We start from the raw sequence: 20736 nt of genomic DNA, 5'->3' as shown, positions 1-20736 counted from the left end.
AAAAAAAAACCAAAAAAACCCCGAAGGTTTCTGAAACACCTGAGACTGTCTACACTGGCTGCTTTAAAGCTCCTTGAGTGTTTCAGGGCTTGAAACATCACTTTACACCATCATCATATTTCGTACAAACAAAAAACTTTGTTCCAGTAGAATAATTAAGTGGAAGTAAAATGTTTTGCCCCTGAAAACACGTGTATGCTCAAATAGGAAGTCACACCAACATCAAAATATAGGTAGAGATCTTTTAAAATTTTCTCCCAGGTAACATACTATCTTCCAGTCTCAACCATATGGAAATGACTTAGTCTTATGTTAGCAAGACTTGAGAAAGAATATTATTTTGTATGTTTTCCTGTATTTGACTTTCTCACCATAGATTTCTGCTGCCTCAGGAAATATTTTTGATAGAAATATGTGATATAGTACTTGTTTTTTGGGATATTTATGAATCTAATTTCAAGCTTCCCAAATAACATCCTAAATATTTATAACTATCTTTTTGCCCTAATCTAATTTTTAAAATTATTACACAATTAGGAAAAACATCCCACAAAATGCCACAGAACTTTTCACTGTAGGCCCAACATGAGTGCCAATAACTACCACTAGAATTTACTTATGAACACATCTTATTCTTAAGTTTCTATCACCTATTTATGATTGTTTTCTCCATTGTGATCTTTATACACATGATTAGTCCATTTAGTAAATATTTATCAGACATTTACATGAGAGGCATTGTGCTGGGATGATGAAAGCGAATATTAGATTATTATGCTCAAGGAATTTGTAGCATATTGTGTTTATACTGTGTATGTTTGCCTGTATCCATATCTGTGTAGTTGAGAATATATTGCTTTATCAAGTACATTTGTTAAGACATAACATTTGGTGGAGAGGAGTAAAGAGCAAGGGTTATTTCATTACACCTATTTTCAAACTTTTTTTTTTGAGACCTGAATGTTTTACTTTCAATATGACATATCAGAAACACAGTCAAACTAATTAGTTGGCCTTGTGCAAATTAAATAGCTGGATGATTGACTGCCTGTTTGACTGAATTTTAGTTAAATTAACTAGATGTTTTGCTCTTGTGTAGACACAGTTACAGCATTACTCATTAGTATCCTAAGTAAAAGGACATGTGCCCTTCATTCTTCAGTCACATTTCTTAGGGTAAAACCGAAAGTTCAGGTCCAATTTCCAGGCTTTAGCTGTAAGAGACTAAGTGAGGGACAACTTTAAAATGGACTCTGAAGCCCTCTGCACCTGTTTAAAGTTCTTGTTAAATACCAGCTTATAAATCATTTTAAGAAGTATCAGTACTTTTGTATTGTCTGCACCCAACTGTTACATTTAGGTAGTGTGGTACATTATCTCTAAATCTGGGAACAAAACCAGGTTTGTACTTCTAATAAACCATGAAAAAAACAAATGTTTTAACCTTGGGGTTTCATTGTTTTGACATGACACATTACCTTCTTTCCCCCAATATACCTTTAACCATTTCTGCAGAATCTTGGAAAGCAGATTTGCAACTTCTATAGAAATCTTGACAAAATTTTATTCTGAAGCTGATACTCTGCTAAGTGAAGAAACCAAATATGTCTTACTATTCCAAGCGTTATTTCATGTACAAGATTAAAGAGAGAAGGGCTGCTTAGCCCTTATGAAATGAACAAAAAATTTTTCCAATACTTTTATTTCATATTGTCCCATCAATGCAATGGGGAGAACCACCCATTTTTGAAAGAGTTCTTCCAAAAGTTAAAAAAATTAGTTGAAAATTGATGTTCTGTTATTTAGGGGGTAAAGACACCTTAAGAGTTTTCTAATGGTATATAAATTTCTTCTATCACTAATAGCAATTTTTATTCCCCAAGACATTTGATAATTACAGAATTTGATACTCTCTTCCTTGGCATGCTGTGATGGATTTTCACAATGTTGAAAAGTGGTTAATATATTTCAATTCTTATATATGGTTTTTAAAGTTCAAAATGTAAACCTGTTACCCAGTGGTATAATATAGCAAGATAGTATTTAGAATCATTTGTGATAGTCAGTGAGGTTCTCTGTAAATGGTAAATTGAAAGGGTCATCTAGTGTCATGTACTTTGATAAGTTGGAGTTTAAGGAATAATTTTAAACATTGCCTGTGAAAATACAGCATAAACCTTAGGTGATGCTTTAGTAATAACCTTTGTTCTAATATGTTAAAATTCATTTTCTGGTATTTTCTTTGAAAGTTCTACTTCTCTAGGAATGGCTTTGTATCTTTACATATTAGGCTGTAGGCATTAGACTGCCTTTGTCTAGGCAGCTTGAGAACTATACAGTTCAATGCTGTTGCATTATGAGGATTTCATTTATTCTTAACTTCCCTGGATCGTCTCTCTGTGAAAGATTTCATGGCAAGTTAAGCTACTCAAAGGCAGGAGACCAATTAGGCAGTTTCAGTTTATGTTATATGTAAAGCAGATGCTTAATAAAATTAAGAATACAATTGAGGCTCTCTTCTCTACCACTTCAATTGTAACTAATATATTCCTATGCAGAATTAATGCCTCTGACTGTTCATTTTCTAAACAGATTGGAGAAGAAAAGGGAAGGATCACTGCTGGCCAGGCAGAGCACGGGAGCAGGCTCACCCTGTGCCTTTCATTTCTTGCAGGGCTTGCTTTCAGAAATCCTCCGAAAGGAAGAGGACCCCAAGACTGCATCCCAGTCTTTGCTGGTAAACCTTCGGGCTATGCAGAATTTCTTGCAGTTACCGGAAGCTGAAAGAGACCGAATATACCAGGACGAAAGGGAAAGGAGCTTGAATGCTGCCTCAGCCATGGGTCCTGCCCCCCTGATAAGCACACCACCCAGCCGCCCTCCCCAGGTGCAGTCTCCTTTGCCTCCTTGCCCTTCTTTGTTTAGCACTTTTTTTTAATGCTTGAGGAAGAATCTCAATAAGAAATTCGATAGATAGATAGATTGACTGATTGATTGATTTAGATGTTTTTAAATTCGTATAGTTGCTTGAGGAGAATTTGTTCCCAAATCATTAATTCTCATATAAAAACAATAAGCTGCTAATTAGAAGGAAGAAAATTGCTTTGTGTTCCTTCATTCTTTGGGTTATTTGGGGGTGAAAGTAGTCTTTAAATGGGATATTTGTCTCTACTGTTGTTATTAAGTAAAGAAGTATTTTAAACTCAATAGAAAAAGAATAAAGTCAGTTTTTTCCCAACTAGTTTTAGAATCGCCATTTGAATAGTAAATAAAAATAAATAATTTCATTTGTATTTATACTTTCCAATACGAACTGCAGCTGGTACCAATTACACACCATCTCATTTGTAATCTTTCATAATTAAGTTTAATAAAATCCTTGAAGGCAGCTTTAAATGGGGCTGATAAGGAATTCTATCCATATTCCAAAATATGGGCATGTTTTCTCTTTAAGTTTTTGGAGTTTCAGGAAAGAAACTTGCCTTCCAGGTAACTTTGGGTATGTGAATCTGTATTGTTTTTTAAACTTAGTTTAAAAAGAAACCTCATAACTGTTATGATTCAGTAAATCAATTTGCATTACAAATCCTTAGATAAAAATTTGCTAGTTAGTGTATTAGACTCAAAAATCACAAGCAATTTTTTTTTTTTTTTTTTTTTTTTTTTTTTTTTGAGACGGGGTCTCGCTCTGTTATCCAGGCTGGAGTGCAGTGGCATGATCTTCACTCACTGCAAGCTCTGCCTCCTGGGTTCACGCCATTCTCCTGCCTCAGACTCCCAAGTAGCTGAGACCACAAGCACCTACCACGACGCCCAGCTAATTTTTTTGTATTTTTAGTAGAGACAGGGTTTCACCGTGTTAGTCAGGATGGTCTCAATCTCCTGACCTCATGATCCACCCACCTCGGCCTCCCAAAGTGCTGGGATTACAGGTGTAAGTCACCGTGCCTGGCTGCAAATGTATTTTCTTACATGTTTAACTTGTGACATTTACAGCTCTTAAAAATAAGGTCAGCTAAAGTTGGATAAAAATTGAATGGGGAAGAATAAGTCAAAATATTCGTATGACAATGGCATAGTGAAATTGTATCTTGATGTTACTTTATTCTCATTAATAGTAGAAAGTAGTCATACATTTTCATGTATAGAAATCTAGAAAAAGCTCATTCAGCACTAAAGACTGAAAGTACTACAGATACTCCATAAATAAAACATAAATATTTAGCCACTTGTTGAGTGGCTAAATAATAAACTGCTTATCATAAGATTCTGAAACAATTGTTTTTTAGAAATGTCACAAAATCCATTTTCGCTATTTTATTTAATGAAAATCAATCTGGTCTTGATGTCTATAGGAACAGACTATAAGGAAATCATTGCTATAATTGTGAATAAAAAAAGCCATGCTTCTTTAGGAGAAAAGCATGGCATCTATATACATGTGTACACACCCACCTGCCCACACACACAGAGTTACTGAATTTGATCTCTAAATGCTTCTATAAAATATTTCCTAAGATAAAGAATGAGGAACTCGTTATATATAAAAAATACGACTTCTAAGAACAGTTAAAGAGAAAAGATAAACTATGACTTCTAGGAATGATTAAAGAGAAAAAAATGTACGAAACGAAATAATTTGGTTTGATACTTTTTCTGTAGTGTTTAGTGTTAATACACACACTTTTATTAGTTAACTTTGCTCCTAAAGTCATCACTGACAGGACTCTGAGCAGAGAATTACTTTGTAGTCACTTAATCTGCAATACTAATAAAAGAATGGCTTACTTAAGACCAATATGAACTTCAACATTGAACTGCTTTAAAAAAAAAAAAAAAATCTAGCCAGATACTTGATTTTGTGGTTCCTTAATACAGCTTTTGTTTCTTAATTTTTCTAGGACTCTATGATTTTACTTATTTTCCAAATGTGATTTTGGTATCCTTATTCAAGTTTTTTCTTGAGCTAAAGTTATACCAATTCTTATTGATATTTCTTTTATTATGCTGTTAAATTACTATAGGATAACTTTCCTATATATATGTTTAAAGGCTTTATCTGCTGATAAGTTGGGATAGAATATATGTTTAATTTATTTTTGCCTGAATTATTGGTTAACTGGTTGAGCCACCCTTAGCTGTATTTGTTTGTTCTAAAGAGGAGTTGAGACCAAGCCCATAGCTAGGATATTCAGCCAATTATGAAAATATACAGTATATACATACTGTAGATGCTTAGTGAAACTCTTTCAAATAAAACATTTCTATTAATGCAGTATTACTGACCATCTAACCAAACTCCAAAATGATTAACTGACATGTGTATGGGTGTGTGTAATTTTATTTTGTTGCTACAATATAAATCTTTAAATTATTAATATTATTATAATGGAGATCACTACCAGTTTGTTCACATTCTTCCGTTTAACCATGATTCAGGGAATTAAATTTTAAGAAATTCTTAAGGTATTAAAGGTATTATCAATGCAAAATTAGTACTTTAGATTTGGAAAAACACGTTACAGAGCACTTGAATTAGTACTGTCTTGTAGCAGCAGTCGACATAATGAAATAATGCTTAAACTGGAACCAGTTATGTGTATTTAAAATGATTTAAAATAAAGGATAAGATGGAGAAAACCACAGATAAACAGACGGCAAAATTTTGTCTTTTTAAATTTTACATTTTGCCAAAGAGGAGTCCATGTGAAATCAGTATACATTTCATTTCCCCCAAAATGAAGAGATTTGAAACATATTTTGAGACAAATCTTGGGTTTGGGTTGCACTGAAACCTCATTTCTTTCTAAAGAACCACATGTTAAAAGCAGAGGCCCTCAGTGGTTCACAGAAGACCCAGCCCCCATGAAGGCCTGGGAAACCGGATTCTCTTCCAGCTCCTTATAGAGTGTAAAACATACAGAAGATGATTTTGGAGTGCCCTTAGGGCATACCATAAGAAGGACCTAAACTATTGAGGGACTTGAATTCTAAGTCATCTTCAAGAAAGGACTTCCCTGGCTAGTCAGGCCCCACCTGGGGACACCTAGCCTCAGGAAACACCAGAGCTCCTTGGTGGCCTGGTCCAGGTGAGATGCCTCCCTGCAGAGGTATCCCTTGTGCTCCAGGAGGGGCAGTTATGCCCTGTGCTTCATCCTCGGCCTGGGCTATAGGCTCTGGGCCAGACCTGGTTTCTGCAAGCATATTTTCGCAACTTACATGCTCTAATTCAACAAATAAGAATATCTTGCACCTGATAATGATTCACACCCTAACTTGATAAAAGCCATTCTGAAAGCAACTGAATACACCAGTTCATTGAATCTTCATACCAACCTTTTGCTAGAAGAAAAATGAGAAAACCAAGTTTAAGGTTTAGTCAGTTTTCAAATCCTCTGCTAAGTCTCTTGCTCCTTCCTCTACTTCAAGCCACGTCCTCAGAATACAAGCAGACTTATTTTAGAAAGGGAAAAGTGAAACTTGGAGATCTTTTTGTTTGTCATAGAGGATGGGAGGTTTTATTGTTCGAATGGGAAGAGGAGCATGTGCGAAAGCATTGTCCTAATAAAATAACTTGTTTCACAAATTATCTACTTGGGAAGACGAGGCAGTGGCATTTCTGGGATTGTGGGGAAAACGGCCTGTTTTAAATTTTGGTCTTATGAAAATATCTGGGAGAACCCAGTCCTCCCAAGTTCCTTGGTCTTAAGGTTTCTTTTCACTATAAGCTTTGCAAATTTTCCTGAGTTTATTACAGGAATTTTATCAACAATGATAATTCATAATTATTATCTGAGAATTATATATTTTACAGAATTTTAAGTGATAATTTCTACCGTAGGAGTATTTTTTTTTTTAAGTTTTGTTTGTACATTTTACTATGTGTGACTTTTGGAGTTAAAGTAATTTAGCAGTTTGTTTCCATGAAGGCTGTTTGAAAGCATATAATTATCGAGTTACAACTTTTACATGAATTACACAAGTCTTCTTTTCTTCATTTTTTACATCTCTTTATGTAATTCTTTAGTTTCTACTAAAGGTGTGCTGTTTTATAGCAATGCTTTAGAAAATTTATGAAGTTAATATAAAGAGTATATAATTAATCTGGTAGTTGCACTATTCTCTTTACAAGAAATTCCTCTATGATATAATGAAACGTAGGTTCATCTTGATCTCAGGTTAAGTTACAGGCAGGAACTTATGTAGTTAGAAAATGCATTCCATTAATTGTCATCTTTTAAAAGCTGGGAGACTTTTAAAGTCTCGATTTGGAAAGTAATACTGTTCCTGGAAAGAAACAAATATCTAAAAGTGTTAAATCATGGTGCTAAAGATAGTGTTAATAAAGTTTGAGAGTGGGAAATATTTTCCATCACTAATAAGCATCCATAAAATAGGGTATTTCTTATTTTCATTAGTAAGAAAACATAATTTTTATACCCTGAAAATAAATTCAGATTGGATTTTAATATTAAAATCAATAGCTATTAAAAAATTAGACATTAATGAGCTAGATTTATCAAAGGACCACCAAAAAGCAAGTCCAGCCTGCTCTAAAAATTAAGAATTTTTTCAAGTAAAGAAGGCGCATGTAATGTCTAAATAACTTACTCTAAATAACTTTGTGGTTTCTAGTTAAGTTTAGATCTCAGCATCGCCCTACCAACAAATTGTTTAACATGTTTGATTTAACGGAATTTTCTCAATTTTAAGATGGGACAATCATAATACCTCCTCCGGGCTGCTAGGCAGGTTAAGAAGTTAACATACGTTAACACAACGTCCAGCACATAATAAACAACTAATAAATGTCAGTGTTTATTATCACCATTATTAAAACTACATATAACTTTAATTTTGTTTGTGTAAAAGCAGTGTGCTTGCAGGCAATTCCTCATCTATCAGAGTAGGATGTTCACCAATCAAGGCCAAAGTAGAGTTCATTTTCTGTAATCTAAAAGCTTGATTTGATGTATTTAGCAATCCATGAAGAGGCAAAATAGAGTTTTCATGGAAAATTTGTGTCCTGCCACACAATTTTAGTTAAATAAAAAGCAGACCCTAGTGCTACACCCTATCCCCACATGGGAGGATAAATAGTAGAAGCTCCAATTCTTAACGACTTCCCCGGCGCCGCCTTAATAATGGAGTAGTACACCCTACCTTGATAAAAGCTATTCTGAAAGCAACTGCATTTATTTTACCTCCTGTGCTATTTGCGGAGAAGAGCTGAACAGTAGTTTGTTTTGCCTGGAATGAACTACTTTATGAATTTTAATGTGTGATATAATATTAAAAGCTAAACCAGGATTAAAGAAGATTTTTTTTGTACTGAGCTAAAATAGTACTTAGTAGAGTGAGGTATAAAAGATTTTTGTTTCCATTTTTACCTGGGGAAAAATTCAGCTTTCATATTTCTGAAAAGCTGTCCAAGTCAGTTTCCCTTAATCAATAGCTTGTGTTTAGGAAAAAAATGTGATTCTAGAATTCTAATAGCTTATCTATGATAAGATGCCTATCTGGGCCAACTAGATGGTAAAGAAGAGCTTTCCTAAATATTTTAAAGTGAGTAATACAGAGATACTTTCTAATTTTGTAATCATTAAAGTTTTACCCTCACATTCATTTAAAAAAAAAAACAACATTTCTTGTATATTTCTTTTTCACTTTTGATTGTGTTGGCTGCTAGGAAATGATTTTTTTAAAATAATTTAGAATTGGTGCTTGATTGTAATTGCTTTATAGTAAAAAAAATTAACCAAAGAAGTTTTTAGAAACAAAGTCACAGGGTTGAAACAAATGATTATAACACACCTCAAAGATAAATTCTTAAAACATCACTTTTACAAAATAATGAAAATTATTGTAAAAACAGATTGAAAGACCAACTTTCCAAAGTCTGTTCTTTTAACTATTGCTTAGCAGATCACTACCAAGGATATGTTTCTTCAGTGCGCTGGACTTGGTGCCCCCATTTCCATAACATTCAATTTTCAAAATGATTGAAATGGCTTTTCTTTTCCCTTTCATTTAAGTAGTGAGAAAAATAGGTATTAAAAGGGACCCCATGGGGTGATCAAATCTATCCCTTTGCCTCAAAGCAAGACCACCCCAGAGCAAAGTTTCCAATCTCACCAAAGCAACTTTGTAGACAATTTATGATAATGCGTTAACTCTTCTGGCTCTTAAAGTGGTGTTTAGCAGATTATTGCTTCAAAGCCCTGTATGTGCTCTAGTGGCCTCCAGTCATTAATACATCTCTGTGAGTGCCCTTGCTTACTAGAGTGGCAAAGCTAGAAGGGGAACTCGGGAGAGGAAGCGGATGAGGCCCCACCTTTGGTCACCTGTCCTGCCTTACCTGCTGTGTCCTCTTCAGGCCTGCAGGCGAACTATTTCCCGGCATTATCTTTTCCATGCTTGGAAAGGTGGTATCGTGGTGGAAGCATCTACCAACTGTCTCAAGATAAGCAAGAGGTGAATTATTTTGCTAATTGGCTAGAACTTAGGATTCAGCAGGCACATTTTAAAGGGGTCTCCTATTTATGCTTTAAGTACGGAGAATTGAATCACTGAATATTTTAGGAACAGAGTAAAATAAATCTCAAAGTCCTGCAGCTTGACTCAAAGGCTATATCATTTAATGCCAAAAAAAAAAAATCCTTTGTTTATTCTACAGGGTACTTCATTTTCTGTTTTCCTGGTTTATGTGAGAAATTGTCCAGGATGATAAGTTTCTAGAGGATAGAAACCTGAGTTCTGTTAAGTAACCAAAGAGATGAGGTCCTTAAGGGATTAGTTTGCCGGAAGAAACATGGTTTTGTATCTGTAGTAATTTTTCATTTATATTGTCATCAGTTTCCCAGTAAAAAATCAGCTACATGGTTTTTATGTAAATTTTCCAGGCTAGTTCATACTACTGTGTAATAAAAACTAAATTTGGAGTTTTAAAAATGAGTAATAGTATCAGTACATTTTGAAGTTGAGATTTGATTTCACCTCCTGAAGTTTTGTGGCATTTTACTGCAGATATCTGCTTATCACTATTACTAAAGGCATTGATACTGATTTTTCACTCAAGATTGTACTTTTTGAATATATTAGTAAAGTCACTGATTATATATTTTGTGATGCTTACAGTAATATTTTATTAAATATTGTGAAACATTATCTTATTGTGTGGTTTCACAAGTCAAAAGGAAATAGTTATATACAGGGGTGCCAGGAAAAGATGAAATAATTACACAGAACAGCTTGGACATGCACGTGTAAAATGCAACCAGCCTTTATGATAATTAAGCAAGGCACTCTACCTGCTTCATGGATGGATAGAAGATTTAAATATGCAGTTCTGCAAATGGCTTTGTTATGGAAGATTTTTAAAATGAAACATAAGAGGAAAATGCATAAAAATAGTCTAAAATTAAAAAGGCCATAGTATGTAATAGCTATTAGTGATGCAATTGTCTATTAGGCACCGGGTACCCAGTGAAGATACAGCACTGTGCATTATGATTTTAATTGTGAATTTCCTTTGTTAGGATCGCAATGGAAGGTAATTGGGAGACAATTAGTTTAGGGTTTTCAAGTCTTTGAAACTATTTCGTTTTCCAGAAAACTTACTTTATGGCATTATAATTCCTGGTTGTCAGCTGGCAGTTGCTGTCATATTACAGATGCAATCACCTGTGACAGTGTGACTTCCTTAACTTAAGCAGTCTGATCTCAGGGCAATAACTAATGTTGAATGACTGCACTGTTGATCACCTTGATCATAAAAGGAGCAACAGTGTCCAGTTTGGATGCTGAGCCTGAGAAGCTTCAAAACAATTTAGCCAATGAAAAATGACAGCCATGTTCAAAATGTTTTGTAGGTGAAAACAGCTACTATTGCCACTGAGAGGAATGGGAAACCAGAGAACAATACCATGAACATTAATGCTTCCATTTATGATGAGATTCAGCAGGAAATGAAGCGCGCTAAAGTGTCTCAAGCACTGTTTGCAAAGGTTGCAGCAACCAAAAGCCAGGTAAGACCCTCTGTTAGGCATTGAGAATGTTTATCTGTGTTGCCTGTGGAGTTTTCATTAAAAGGAGTGTCTATTTTCAATATGAACTTCATCACGGAGAGGACTCTATGTCTAGGATTATTTTTAGAGCTCTAAAATGAAACAATATTCAAATTTAGGTTATAGGCACTTGGTATTTTTTTTTTCCAGTAGCCACTCCCCAGACCAAGGATTTTACGGTAAATCCCCAAGTCAGCTAATAGGTATTTTCAGAAGGATATCATAATGGATAGTCAGTTTCTCAGTCTGGTCTATTGTATAGAGTACATAACCTGAATTACTATTATTTCATTATTGCTTAGATGGTCTTGATGTTTTTTCCTACTAAAATGCTACAAAACTCTATACAGTTTGTTCTGTTCCAATGCAGCCATCTAATGTGACATTGGTGGACTAGTGGTGAGAATAGTTGCCTCTTAACTCAGCTGTCTGCAACTATTAAATGCACTTATTAAGACAAACTGACACACAAACATATCTCTTTGCATATTAATGATTTTAATTTTTCTGTGGAGTATACAAGACACACAGATTGATTACAAGTTGTCCAGCTCTGAATTACAGCTGAATAGACTTGAATTGGAAAAGTTGTAAATTTCTACCAAACTAAATAAAAAAGGATAGATTGTATAGTCTTTTATCAGGATAATTGTCATATGTTAATAATTCATATTCATCAAAAGTGGAATCATCTACATGAACAAACTTAGTTATCTATAAACCCTTCTCCAAAGCCAAGAATACTTTTTAAAGGACCAGAAGAACACTAAACTCTTTTCCCCTTTGAAAAAGGATTTGATAACACTGTCAAGGTGAGATTTAGAGGCAAAGAGGGACTCCAGGTAAGATTTTAACAACTTGAAATTTTACACAAGTATATTTTCATTATCATTAATGAATCCTAAAACAGCCTGGCTGTTGTCATCTTCTGATAAAATGCACAATTGTGGGAGTGTTTATAATCCGATATATTTGTAACATAATAATCTTTTCAGATTTTCCTGAAGTTTTACCCTATCAACATTTATAGTGTTACTTGACAGGAGTTTTGCTTTAGAAGAATGTTGTTCTTGTTTAAGTTATAGGCTTGATGAAATACTTAAGGGATATCTTGGAAATGTTATATAAAAATGATTAAACTCAAGCTGTGGACTGTAAAAATTATAGCTTTATAGGCCACATGCCTGCCTACCCTTCAATCACTGTCAAAGTGATAATTTCTACAATAATATGTTTCTTTTATTGTGAGATTCTAAACATCAAGTGCTGTTTAAACATTAAACTGAATTGTTTATGTTAGTGCTGTACTCAGCGTGTCATACATCAGGCCACCGTAATCTCTCATGGAATGTAAAATTCTATCATGAATCATGGCTTGTATATCGGAAATTACTGTAATTTTGATTGGAAATTACAGGGCTCTTGAAATGTTTCTAATTATGATAGAATGTTAGAGCCGCTTTAAACCTGTGTGCTTCTTCCGATGTCTTCATTTACATGCCAAGACTATGCGTGAAAGAGAAATGTCCTGGTCTCACTTTACCCGCCCCCCCACCTACTTGCTCACCCCACACATTCTTGTTTTGGCTCTTTAGCCTAATTATGATGAGGATCTCATATTTAAATATATATTATCTTGCCTTTCTTTCTGATTCTACATTTTTTTTTGACCTGTCCAGTCATCCGTAATAATCAGACTGCATTTCTACAAAAGCCACTTTCCCTAAATCTCCAAAATGGAGAAACTGGACATGTATCATTATAGTAAAGGTTAGCTTTAAAACAAAAATTAATATTATAACTTTTTAATAACCATATTTAGTTGTCTATCACCTGTCATTTAATTCAGTCTACCCCCATCCCCTGCCGTCATTTTCCTTTCTGATTCCTTTTGATTCATAGTTCCTTTGCTGTCTTTGACTTCATCCTTTTAAATGATACCCCAGGTTCTCCCCAACTTGGGCTGAGTACTGATTTTGCAGCTATTTGGACAGTAGCAGCAATTGGCTAATAATGTCATGTAGGTGATGTTCTAAGCCGTTTTAAACAGCCCTGCTCTTTGTACCCTCTCCTACACAGCTCCTCATGGGTCTCTATGTCAGCAATGTAAATAAGCAAATTCCAAGCATCTTCTGTGATGGTGTGTTTCCCAAAACCCCCAAAGCTTTTAGCTGATTACTCATTACTGTTTGAGAGAAAATCAAAGGGGCCAATTGTGGGCTATGGGAATCAAGCAAACTATTAACTTTATTCCCTTGGATAGTTATTCTCAACTTCTCATTTACTCTAACGTCCTAGTACAGCATTTTTGTAGTCTTGTCTTAGTTGTTCAGTTTAATGTTAGCACTACCCTGTTTATGAAAATATGTTGAAAGATTGATGATTGCTTAAAAAATTAGTCCTAAACCTGTGTATATCACTAACAAACCCGATTTAATAAGGAAAAGTGGCCGTTTGCTTAGGTTCTGTTCTCATGCTATGATATTTTGTGAAGGAAACAGAAAAACTAACAACAACAACAAAAACTTCAAATCAGACTGACATTTTTAATGGTCAAAATGTTGCACTTCTAAAATAGATATTTAGACCTCACATGTGTGCCAGGGCTTGCCAAAATGAGGCAGCAGTTCCCCAACACAAAATGTGTGTGAAGCCAGAAGAACACAAGAGTCTCTTCTGTCTCAGCCCATCTACCTCTGCTTCTGTGTCTTGCCCTGGTTGTCTGGGTTGACTTAACCATCATGTTCTTTGTGCTAGACCCTATCATACATTATAGATTATCTGCATTAATTTAGTAACCCTGTGAGCTATTATTTTCTTAATTTTACACATGAGAGTTTCTTAACTAATAAATGTACAACCAACTCCAAATTCTCTTCATTTCTCCTATTTTAGATTGTCTTCAGGGTTCAAGGCAGCAGCAGCATCACTGAAATACTACCCTGATCTGGGGAAGAAGAATTAGGGATAGTGGTCTTATTGATAGTGCAGACAGTGAGGGCTTTCCTTTCTTCATTGACATATTGGTGGAACACAAGGTTCTTACCACACAAGGTCTTACACAGAGCCTTCAGAATCCAGGCTCTGTCATATCTTATGGAGGTGGGTGTACAGGGTGGAGGAGTCAAAAGGAGGCCAACTCTGATCCAGATTGTGTCATAGGTGCTATAATATTGGGAAATTTTAACTTTTTAGCCCAGGATTATTTTAACATAGAAGGCACATGCTAGAGCTTTTAAATTATATAGCACTGTACCCAAATGGTAATGTTTCATAATGTGCTAAGCAAGAGGTTCAGTCCTCCACATGGATAAGAGATTTATTTATCATGTATTTATGTATCATAAATACCTTCAATTTTAAAAGGTAAAGCGTGCTCTGTAGCGACTAATGCACAGAGTATTTTCTGTAAAAGAAACCAGCTCATGTGGATTCCGCCATTTCACATGTATTGTCTCTTCTCTTCAATGAATAATAGATATGGAATTGTTTTTAACTCTAATAGAAATGTCTGAATAAAATATGCAAGTAAAAACTGAAGGTAGGCTACTTTTTGTGCTTGGTTAGGAAAGCAGGCTAATGCAAACTTTAAAAAGATTATATGCTTTAAACATAATGTGAATAGCTACAAATGAATACACTTTATATTCTGGGTATTCAAATAAGCAGCAGTTTTTCCAAGTGAATCATATTGGAATTTTATCAAACATTTAGTCTGATAACATTCAAATAATTATGAGAGCAGAATTTGCTAATTTTACTGTTTAAAAAAAATAGTTGATTTGGGTAATAACCATCACGGTATCAAGGTTCAGTTACTGTTCATTGGTTATAGTGTTTTCATATGGGAGATGGAAATGGAATTTTTTCCTTAATGGTGGCAGATGTTGGAATCTAATTTTATTCCACAGCAAACCCCTTGAGAGCTCTGAGACTTAAGGTATGTGTCCAGCAAGGGGACATTAGCAGCACCGTAGGCCTTGCCTTGTACACTGAATTGTTACATTGATTTTCATGTTTGCATAGATGGAGCTTGCAGATACATAGTGCGGTAAGACAGTAAAGGGCTTTCACAGAACCACACTGCGTCATCAATTGTGCTTAGAAAATAATTTCCTTTAGTGTTTTATTGAACAATGTATTTATTTTGGGTAAAGCAACTAGCCGATGAAAATTCTATTTGACTAATATACTTTTGATATAATATTTTGCAGTCTGTGAGTTGTAGTACTTTCTGGCTGCTACAACTTTGGCTGATTAATAGGTATGTTTTTAATACTAAAAAAAAAAAGCATTTCTGACTTTGCAAAAATAACATGGCTAGTAGAAGAGACCAAATAATTTAAAGCCTTTTCTTTCATCTACTTTTCAGTCGCTTTTGTTTCTCATTGAGATTCATGGCCCCTAGGATGAGAGAGAGGGGAAAACAAGGAAGAAAGAGAAAAAGAATACCTCCGTTTTCCTTAGGTTTATAGGTGAAGAAAACATCATTCTGACCTTTTGGTTTGGAAATTCTCACACAGTAATGGATATCTTAAATGCAAGTAAGACATATATAACAAATCACTGGGGCTAGAAATAGGGCTAAAAATGTAATTTTCATTGCTGAAAATAGAGCTATAGTGACAAAATCCAGGAATAAAATCATGGAACCATTGACATTACATTCTGTATGCTAGCATGCTAGTAAAGGCATCTTTTATTCTGTTAGAATTAAATTATACTTCAGTTTTTAACTCTGTGCTGATTCATTCTTTTGGAATGTTCACGTAACAGACTTTGCTGCGACAGGAGTTCACCTGTGTGGCCTCCTATTTAAGGCACACAGCAGGCCCTGCAGATTTGAGAATCATGGTTTCTGTTATTCCCAGTGCTACATCCTTTTGTAGCAGTCTGTGGGATCTTCACATTGTGGCCTAAGAGCCCCTTCTCTTGGGCAAACGAAGCCTTCTTCATTCACTTGCTAAGGAGAGAACTGCCCCTTTGCATGTTCTCCATCTAAATGTGTAGTGGACACCCTGAGGTGGATACAGCTTCTGTTTCCCTGGACCCACTTGCCTGGAAGAGGAGGAGGCAAGAGAAGTATTTGTGGGGAGAACAAGAAGACACTTAAGACAGTCCAGAGTGTGGTCCCTGCATCTCAGCAGTCTGCCGGTGTTAAGTTTAACACAGATCTTTGGAGGTCCCTGTGCTCCATTCTTGAGTAAGAAGGATATAGAATTCATCAGTCTCCTATTTAAGGTGTTCTATATTAGTAGCCATTTATAAAAATCTCTTACATCTTAATGTTGGGAATTCATATGGATTCAGTTTTCTAAAACGTTGACGTATTTTTGTATTTCTAGTTGAAGGCCAAACAGGTCTATTAAAATTAATGGCTTTAAATATTGACATAATCTAATAGTTTGAAGGTACGTGATTGTATATGATTTTTTTAAGAGCTAATTGAGTTTGTGGATCTGAATATGCGTTCTTTTCAGATTTCTGCCTTCTACAAATAAGTATGTATGTTTTAGTATATCTAGGATTTGATCAACGAGGTCCAGAATTCTTAAATAGAACAGTTGCTTACCTATCATATTTTTGGCTAAAAAGTCGTATCAAGGGGTGATTTATCCCCTAGATACTTGTTGGTATTATCTACTTTTTAAAAAATGAACCAGAAGATCGTGTTGCTTCTTTGAAATAATTTAAAATTTTCACCTTTTTCCCATAAATTTAGAATTAACTGAAAGTCAAATTTATTTTCTCTTCGACCCACTTAATAAGCTTAACTGTTACAAATATAGACATAACTCATTAAGCCTCATTTCTCCATCTTTAGAAGATGTCATAAGAAAATTTTTAGACCAGATTTGAAGAGAATTAATTTGTGAATATTGAGCCAGCTTTAAGGAGGTTCATCATGTGAGGAAGCACAAAGAAGGTCACTGCAAGAGTGGTCCCTTTACAGCAATCCAGCATATATGTTCTGAAGCACGGCTATGCCAACTATATATTCATAGAACCTGCTTTAATATGAGAGCACCTTTTGTCCTAAAATGTTAGTGTAAGCTGAAAAGTGTAAACTAAGAATATTCTCTAACGTTTTCTCTTTTTGGAAGCTCTTCTATATTCAGCTTTGTCAGTTGAAGAGTTAGTTCTTCAGGACAGGTTCGGGTGGGTACTACTGAAAGTAGGGGAAACAGCAAATCAACAAGGTTTCACTCCTATCAGGAATTAATCTTAAAACTGAGTGTCATTCAGTTAAAACTTATCACACAGCTATAACACTGATATAATCCTTTAACAATCTACCAAGTTAGAAGACAGAAGTGTTTTTTCTTAAAAGTCTCAGTAGTTGTCTTTTATGTTTTTGATAATGAAGGTAGGTTTTATTTTAACTTTATCTTCCTTTTCTCCTCACATGAGAAATGAAAATAAACACCCTGTGAAATGAATGAGCTATGAAAATGCATTTATACTAAATGACAATAGAAAAATAGCTCTGGAAGAAACTGTACCATTAAAATTTCACATCAATGAAAGGTGCTGAGAGAGGAATGGAAGAACTTATGTTAGTAAAATGAATCTAATGGAGAAGTTTTCTGCCTGCCAATAATATCGATGGTATCTTAAAAAGTAACCTTAGAGGTGACTCATTTTTCTAAGTATACTTGTTATGCTTTTAGATATGCAACCCATTTGCTTGGCAGAATGACACAAATCATAGACCACCCATTTAAAAATATGTATCTATATTTTAGAGATTAGTAGACATATAAGTACTCTATAATTTATAATTACATACCACGTACAAATAGAAGTTCCGAACCATTTATGGAATCAGCATGCAATTGTCAAATTGATGATTTTTTTTTCCCTAAGTCTTAATCTACTTCTGTTGTATGTTAATAGAAAACCTCTTCTCCTTTGATTTTGTGATTCAGCTATTCCAGTTGCCTTTGTGTATTTTTTTTTAACAATTCCCTTTTCAACCAGGATGCTTCAGGAATTGGGTTTAAACACACTGTTTCATAAACTGCCAGCCTCCTCGGCCGCCTCAGTGCCTCTGATTCCGTAAATCAGATCATAGGCAGCATGCTGTCATATAATAAGGTGTCTGATCCTTATTACCAGTTTGTTGATGCACAGACTCCTTCAAATTGACCATTGCAACACATGGTTTCCCCTGAAACTAGCTGTGATAATTAGCGTGGTTCTAATGAGACAGAATGTCACTGATCTTGTGCTGAACTGTCGAGTATCGACGCTACGGATGGGAACTGTCAGAGCCTGCCATCTGTGACAGCACTTGGCATATTCCAGTGGCAAGGTAGAGCATGCTCAATAGAGTATTTTCAAACAAATGGCCCTTTTCTTGATGAGGCCTCTGTTTGCTGTTCAACAGGAAGAATGCATGCCCCAACTTTGTCCTATGCTAAACCCATTTTGAGGTCCAAATTTGAATAAATATTTAAATCTGTTATGTGTTACGTAAGAGAGGAATCTTTTGTGTAGCAGGTGAATCTTAAGTGGTATTCCTTTCCCTGTTTGGGTTTTTTTTTTTTTTCTTATTCCTTTTTTTTTTGCCTCTCTCAGTTGTCCCATATTGTCAGTTAACAGTACAGCAGTCATTTAAGATACTTTTTCCCAATTTTAAAATTGCCTTGTTTAGAAGAGATTTGTTGGGGAGTTGGGGATGGCTCTTAGTGGTAAAGCAGTCTGATTTAACAGAGGGAAAGGGGAAATGAAAGAAGTAGTTCAGAATGTGTATAAGAATACACAAGTTGGATAGAAGAATTAAAATGGACAAGACAGTTAGATCTGTCGGCTCCAGAGAAAAGTAGAGATTTTTTGCTATAGTAAAAGTCCAGCGCTGCTTATCATTCCAAAATATGCTTTGTTGCTTTTTATTTCCTCCTCTCTGGCAGACCACACAGGGCTTGTTCTGAAGAACATTTTCACTAATCTGATCAGGCAGCCAAATACGCCGGGAAAACTGCTTTAATGATCCCACTAATTACCTCAAGTCAATATGAACTGTATTATTAGACTGAGGGAAAATATTCCATTAGGTCTCCCCCTTGGGAGTTTCTCCGCTTTGTGATGTCACTGAAGCCTTCACCCTCTCGCTTGTAATTAATTTTATTTACACACGCAGGCACGCACAAGGTCACACCTGCACAACCGGCGCTGGCCAGGGAGCTTGTGGCACTCCGGCTTAATCAGATCTGTCATAATTACCATTCTGCATGTTTCTGACACACGCTGTGAAATATTTCAATTTAACTGCCGCTACCAGCACAACCAGATGTAGTGCAAGTGTGGCTGCATTGGAAATATTATTCCTCAGGATAAACTCTCTCCTCCTCCTTTTTCCTCCCACCCCCCCCCCCCTTTACAGCTAATGTGGCACAGAAGCTGATGTATCCTGTAAATCTTGAATGCAGTGCTAGATTGATAACAGGCGATTAGACAGTTTAACCACAAACAGCTTGTTCATTTTTCACAAATGAAAACCACATGTGGTGTAACTAAAATTTCAGGCCCCCTTTTTTTTTAAGGGTTGGGATATGTATGTGTGTGTAAGATATTCTTAAATAAAAATAAAATACGATCAGAAGAAATTGTGTCTAGAAAAATGGAGTTGTCTAGTTTTTTCTAGGTTATTTTATGAAAATCTTCATCAAATTCCATTTTTATACTTTTACCAAAACTCAAATGGGTAAAAGATTGTATTCAGTATTGGGCTTTTCATTTTTTTCCGTCAGTTTTTTTTGGGGGGGATGGGTAGGGTGCCTAATGTCCCTCCATTCTATGCCCTATTATGTTTTCAGTGTTAAACTGTTTATTTGAACCTAAATTCTCAAAGAATTTCTAAGACTGGACGTAAGTAGTTTTCTAAAGGACAGTTTTTCTTATTTTCTTTTAATGCAAAGTTGTTACTTTAGGCTTTATAGTCAGATACCAGACAATCAAAAAGCAAAAATGGCCCCAGTTAGGAACTTTATTTCATGGAGACATTTGCGGATTTGTGTAATTGATTTGAAAGGCAGAGTTGGAAACCCTGAGGATTCTGTTTTTATAGAAATTGGAGATAACCTGGCAAAATGCAGGCACAGTAGGTAACTGTTTAAGGCTAAAGTTATCACCAGTCTCAGAAGAATCCCCCTGTAAAAAATTGGATCCGTAAGAAGGCAGATAAGCTGGTGGAAAACTAAGGCTAAGAGCGAAGGGGGAAATAGGATCAGTAGTGCTTTACAATCATACCTCCCGGAGCCAGATCACAGCAATCCACTTTAGAGACCATTTGAAACATAGATAGAACCTACTTAAGTTTATCTTTTAACTCCAAATAAAATACACTCTTTTTCTTTGTATCTTTATTTTTGTTTCATGACTTCAGTTATGAACCTAGCTTGGAAACTTCTTAGAATGGTGGTGGTGGTGATTCCTGTTATCCAACTGAGAGGTGTACTTTCCCAAAGAATAGTGGGTTTGGGGGTTTTTTTTTTTTTTTTTTGTTTTTTTTTTTGTTTTTTTTTTTTTTGCTTACTCATTTTCCCTCTTGCTTAGTAGTTTCCTCATGTTGTGTTTCTTTTTCTTCCTTGTATAATTTTTGCTTCCTAGTTTTTTTTTTAATTTTCTTCCCACTTAGTCTGGCTATTTATTTTCCATGTGTTTTGGG

The 20736-nt window shown here is 35.1% G+C and overlaps 1 protein-coding gene across 6 annotated transcripts in view; it reads left to right on the top strand.

Annotated features, from left to right (window-relative positions):
• The window catches only part of SATB1 (SATB homeobox 1), a 98006-nt gene that overhangs the window by 56850 nt on the left and 20420 nt on the right, over positions 1-20736 (top strand). For all 6 annotated transcript variants that reach the window (XM_033212766.1, XM_033212770.1, XM_033212771.1 and 3 more), the window contains exons 8-9: positions 2675-2887; positions 10872-11027. In XM_033212766.1, the coding sequence (XP_033068657.1) occupies positions 2675-2887; positions 10872-11027 (369 nt within the window). The remainder of the gene's footprint in view (positions 1-2674; positions 2888-10871; positions 11028-20736) is intronic.

This window comes from Trachypithecus francoisi, unplaced genomic scaffold, assembly GCF_009764315.1.
Source record: "Trachypithecus francoisi isolate TF-2019V2 unplaced genomic scaffold, Tfra_2.0 Lachesis_group0, whole genome shotgun sequence".
Classification (NCBI taxonomy): Eukaryota; Metazoa; Chordata; class Mammalia; order Primates; family Cercopithecidae; genus Trachypithecus; species Trachypithecus francoisi.
The sequence above is the reverse complement of the archived record's forward strand: the minus strand, read 5'-3'. Positions and strand labels throughout refer to the sequence as shown.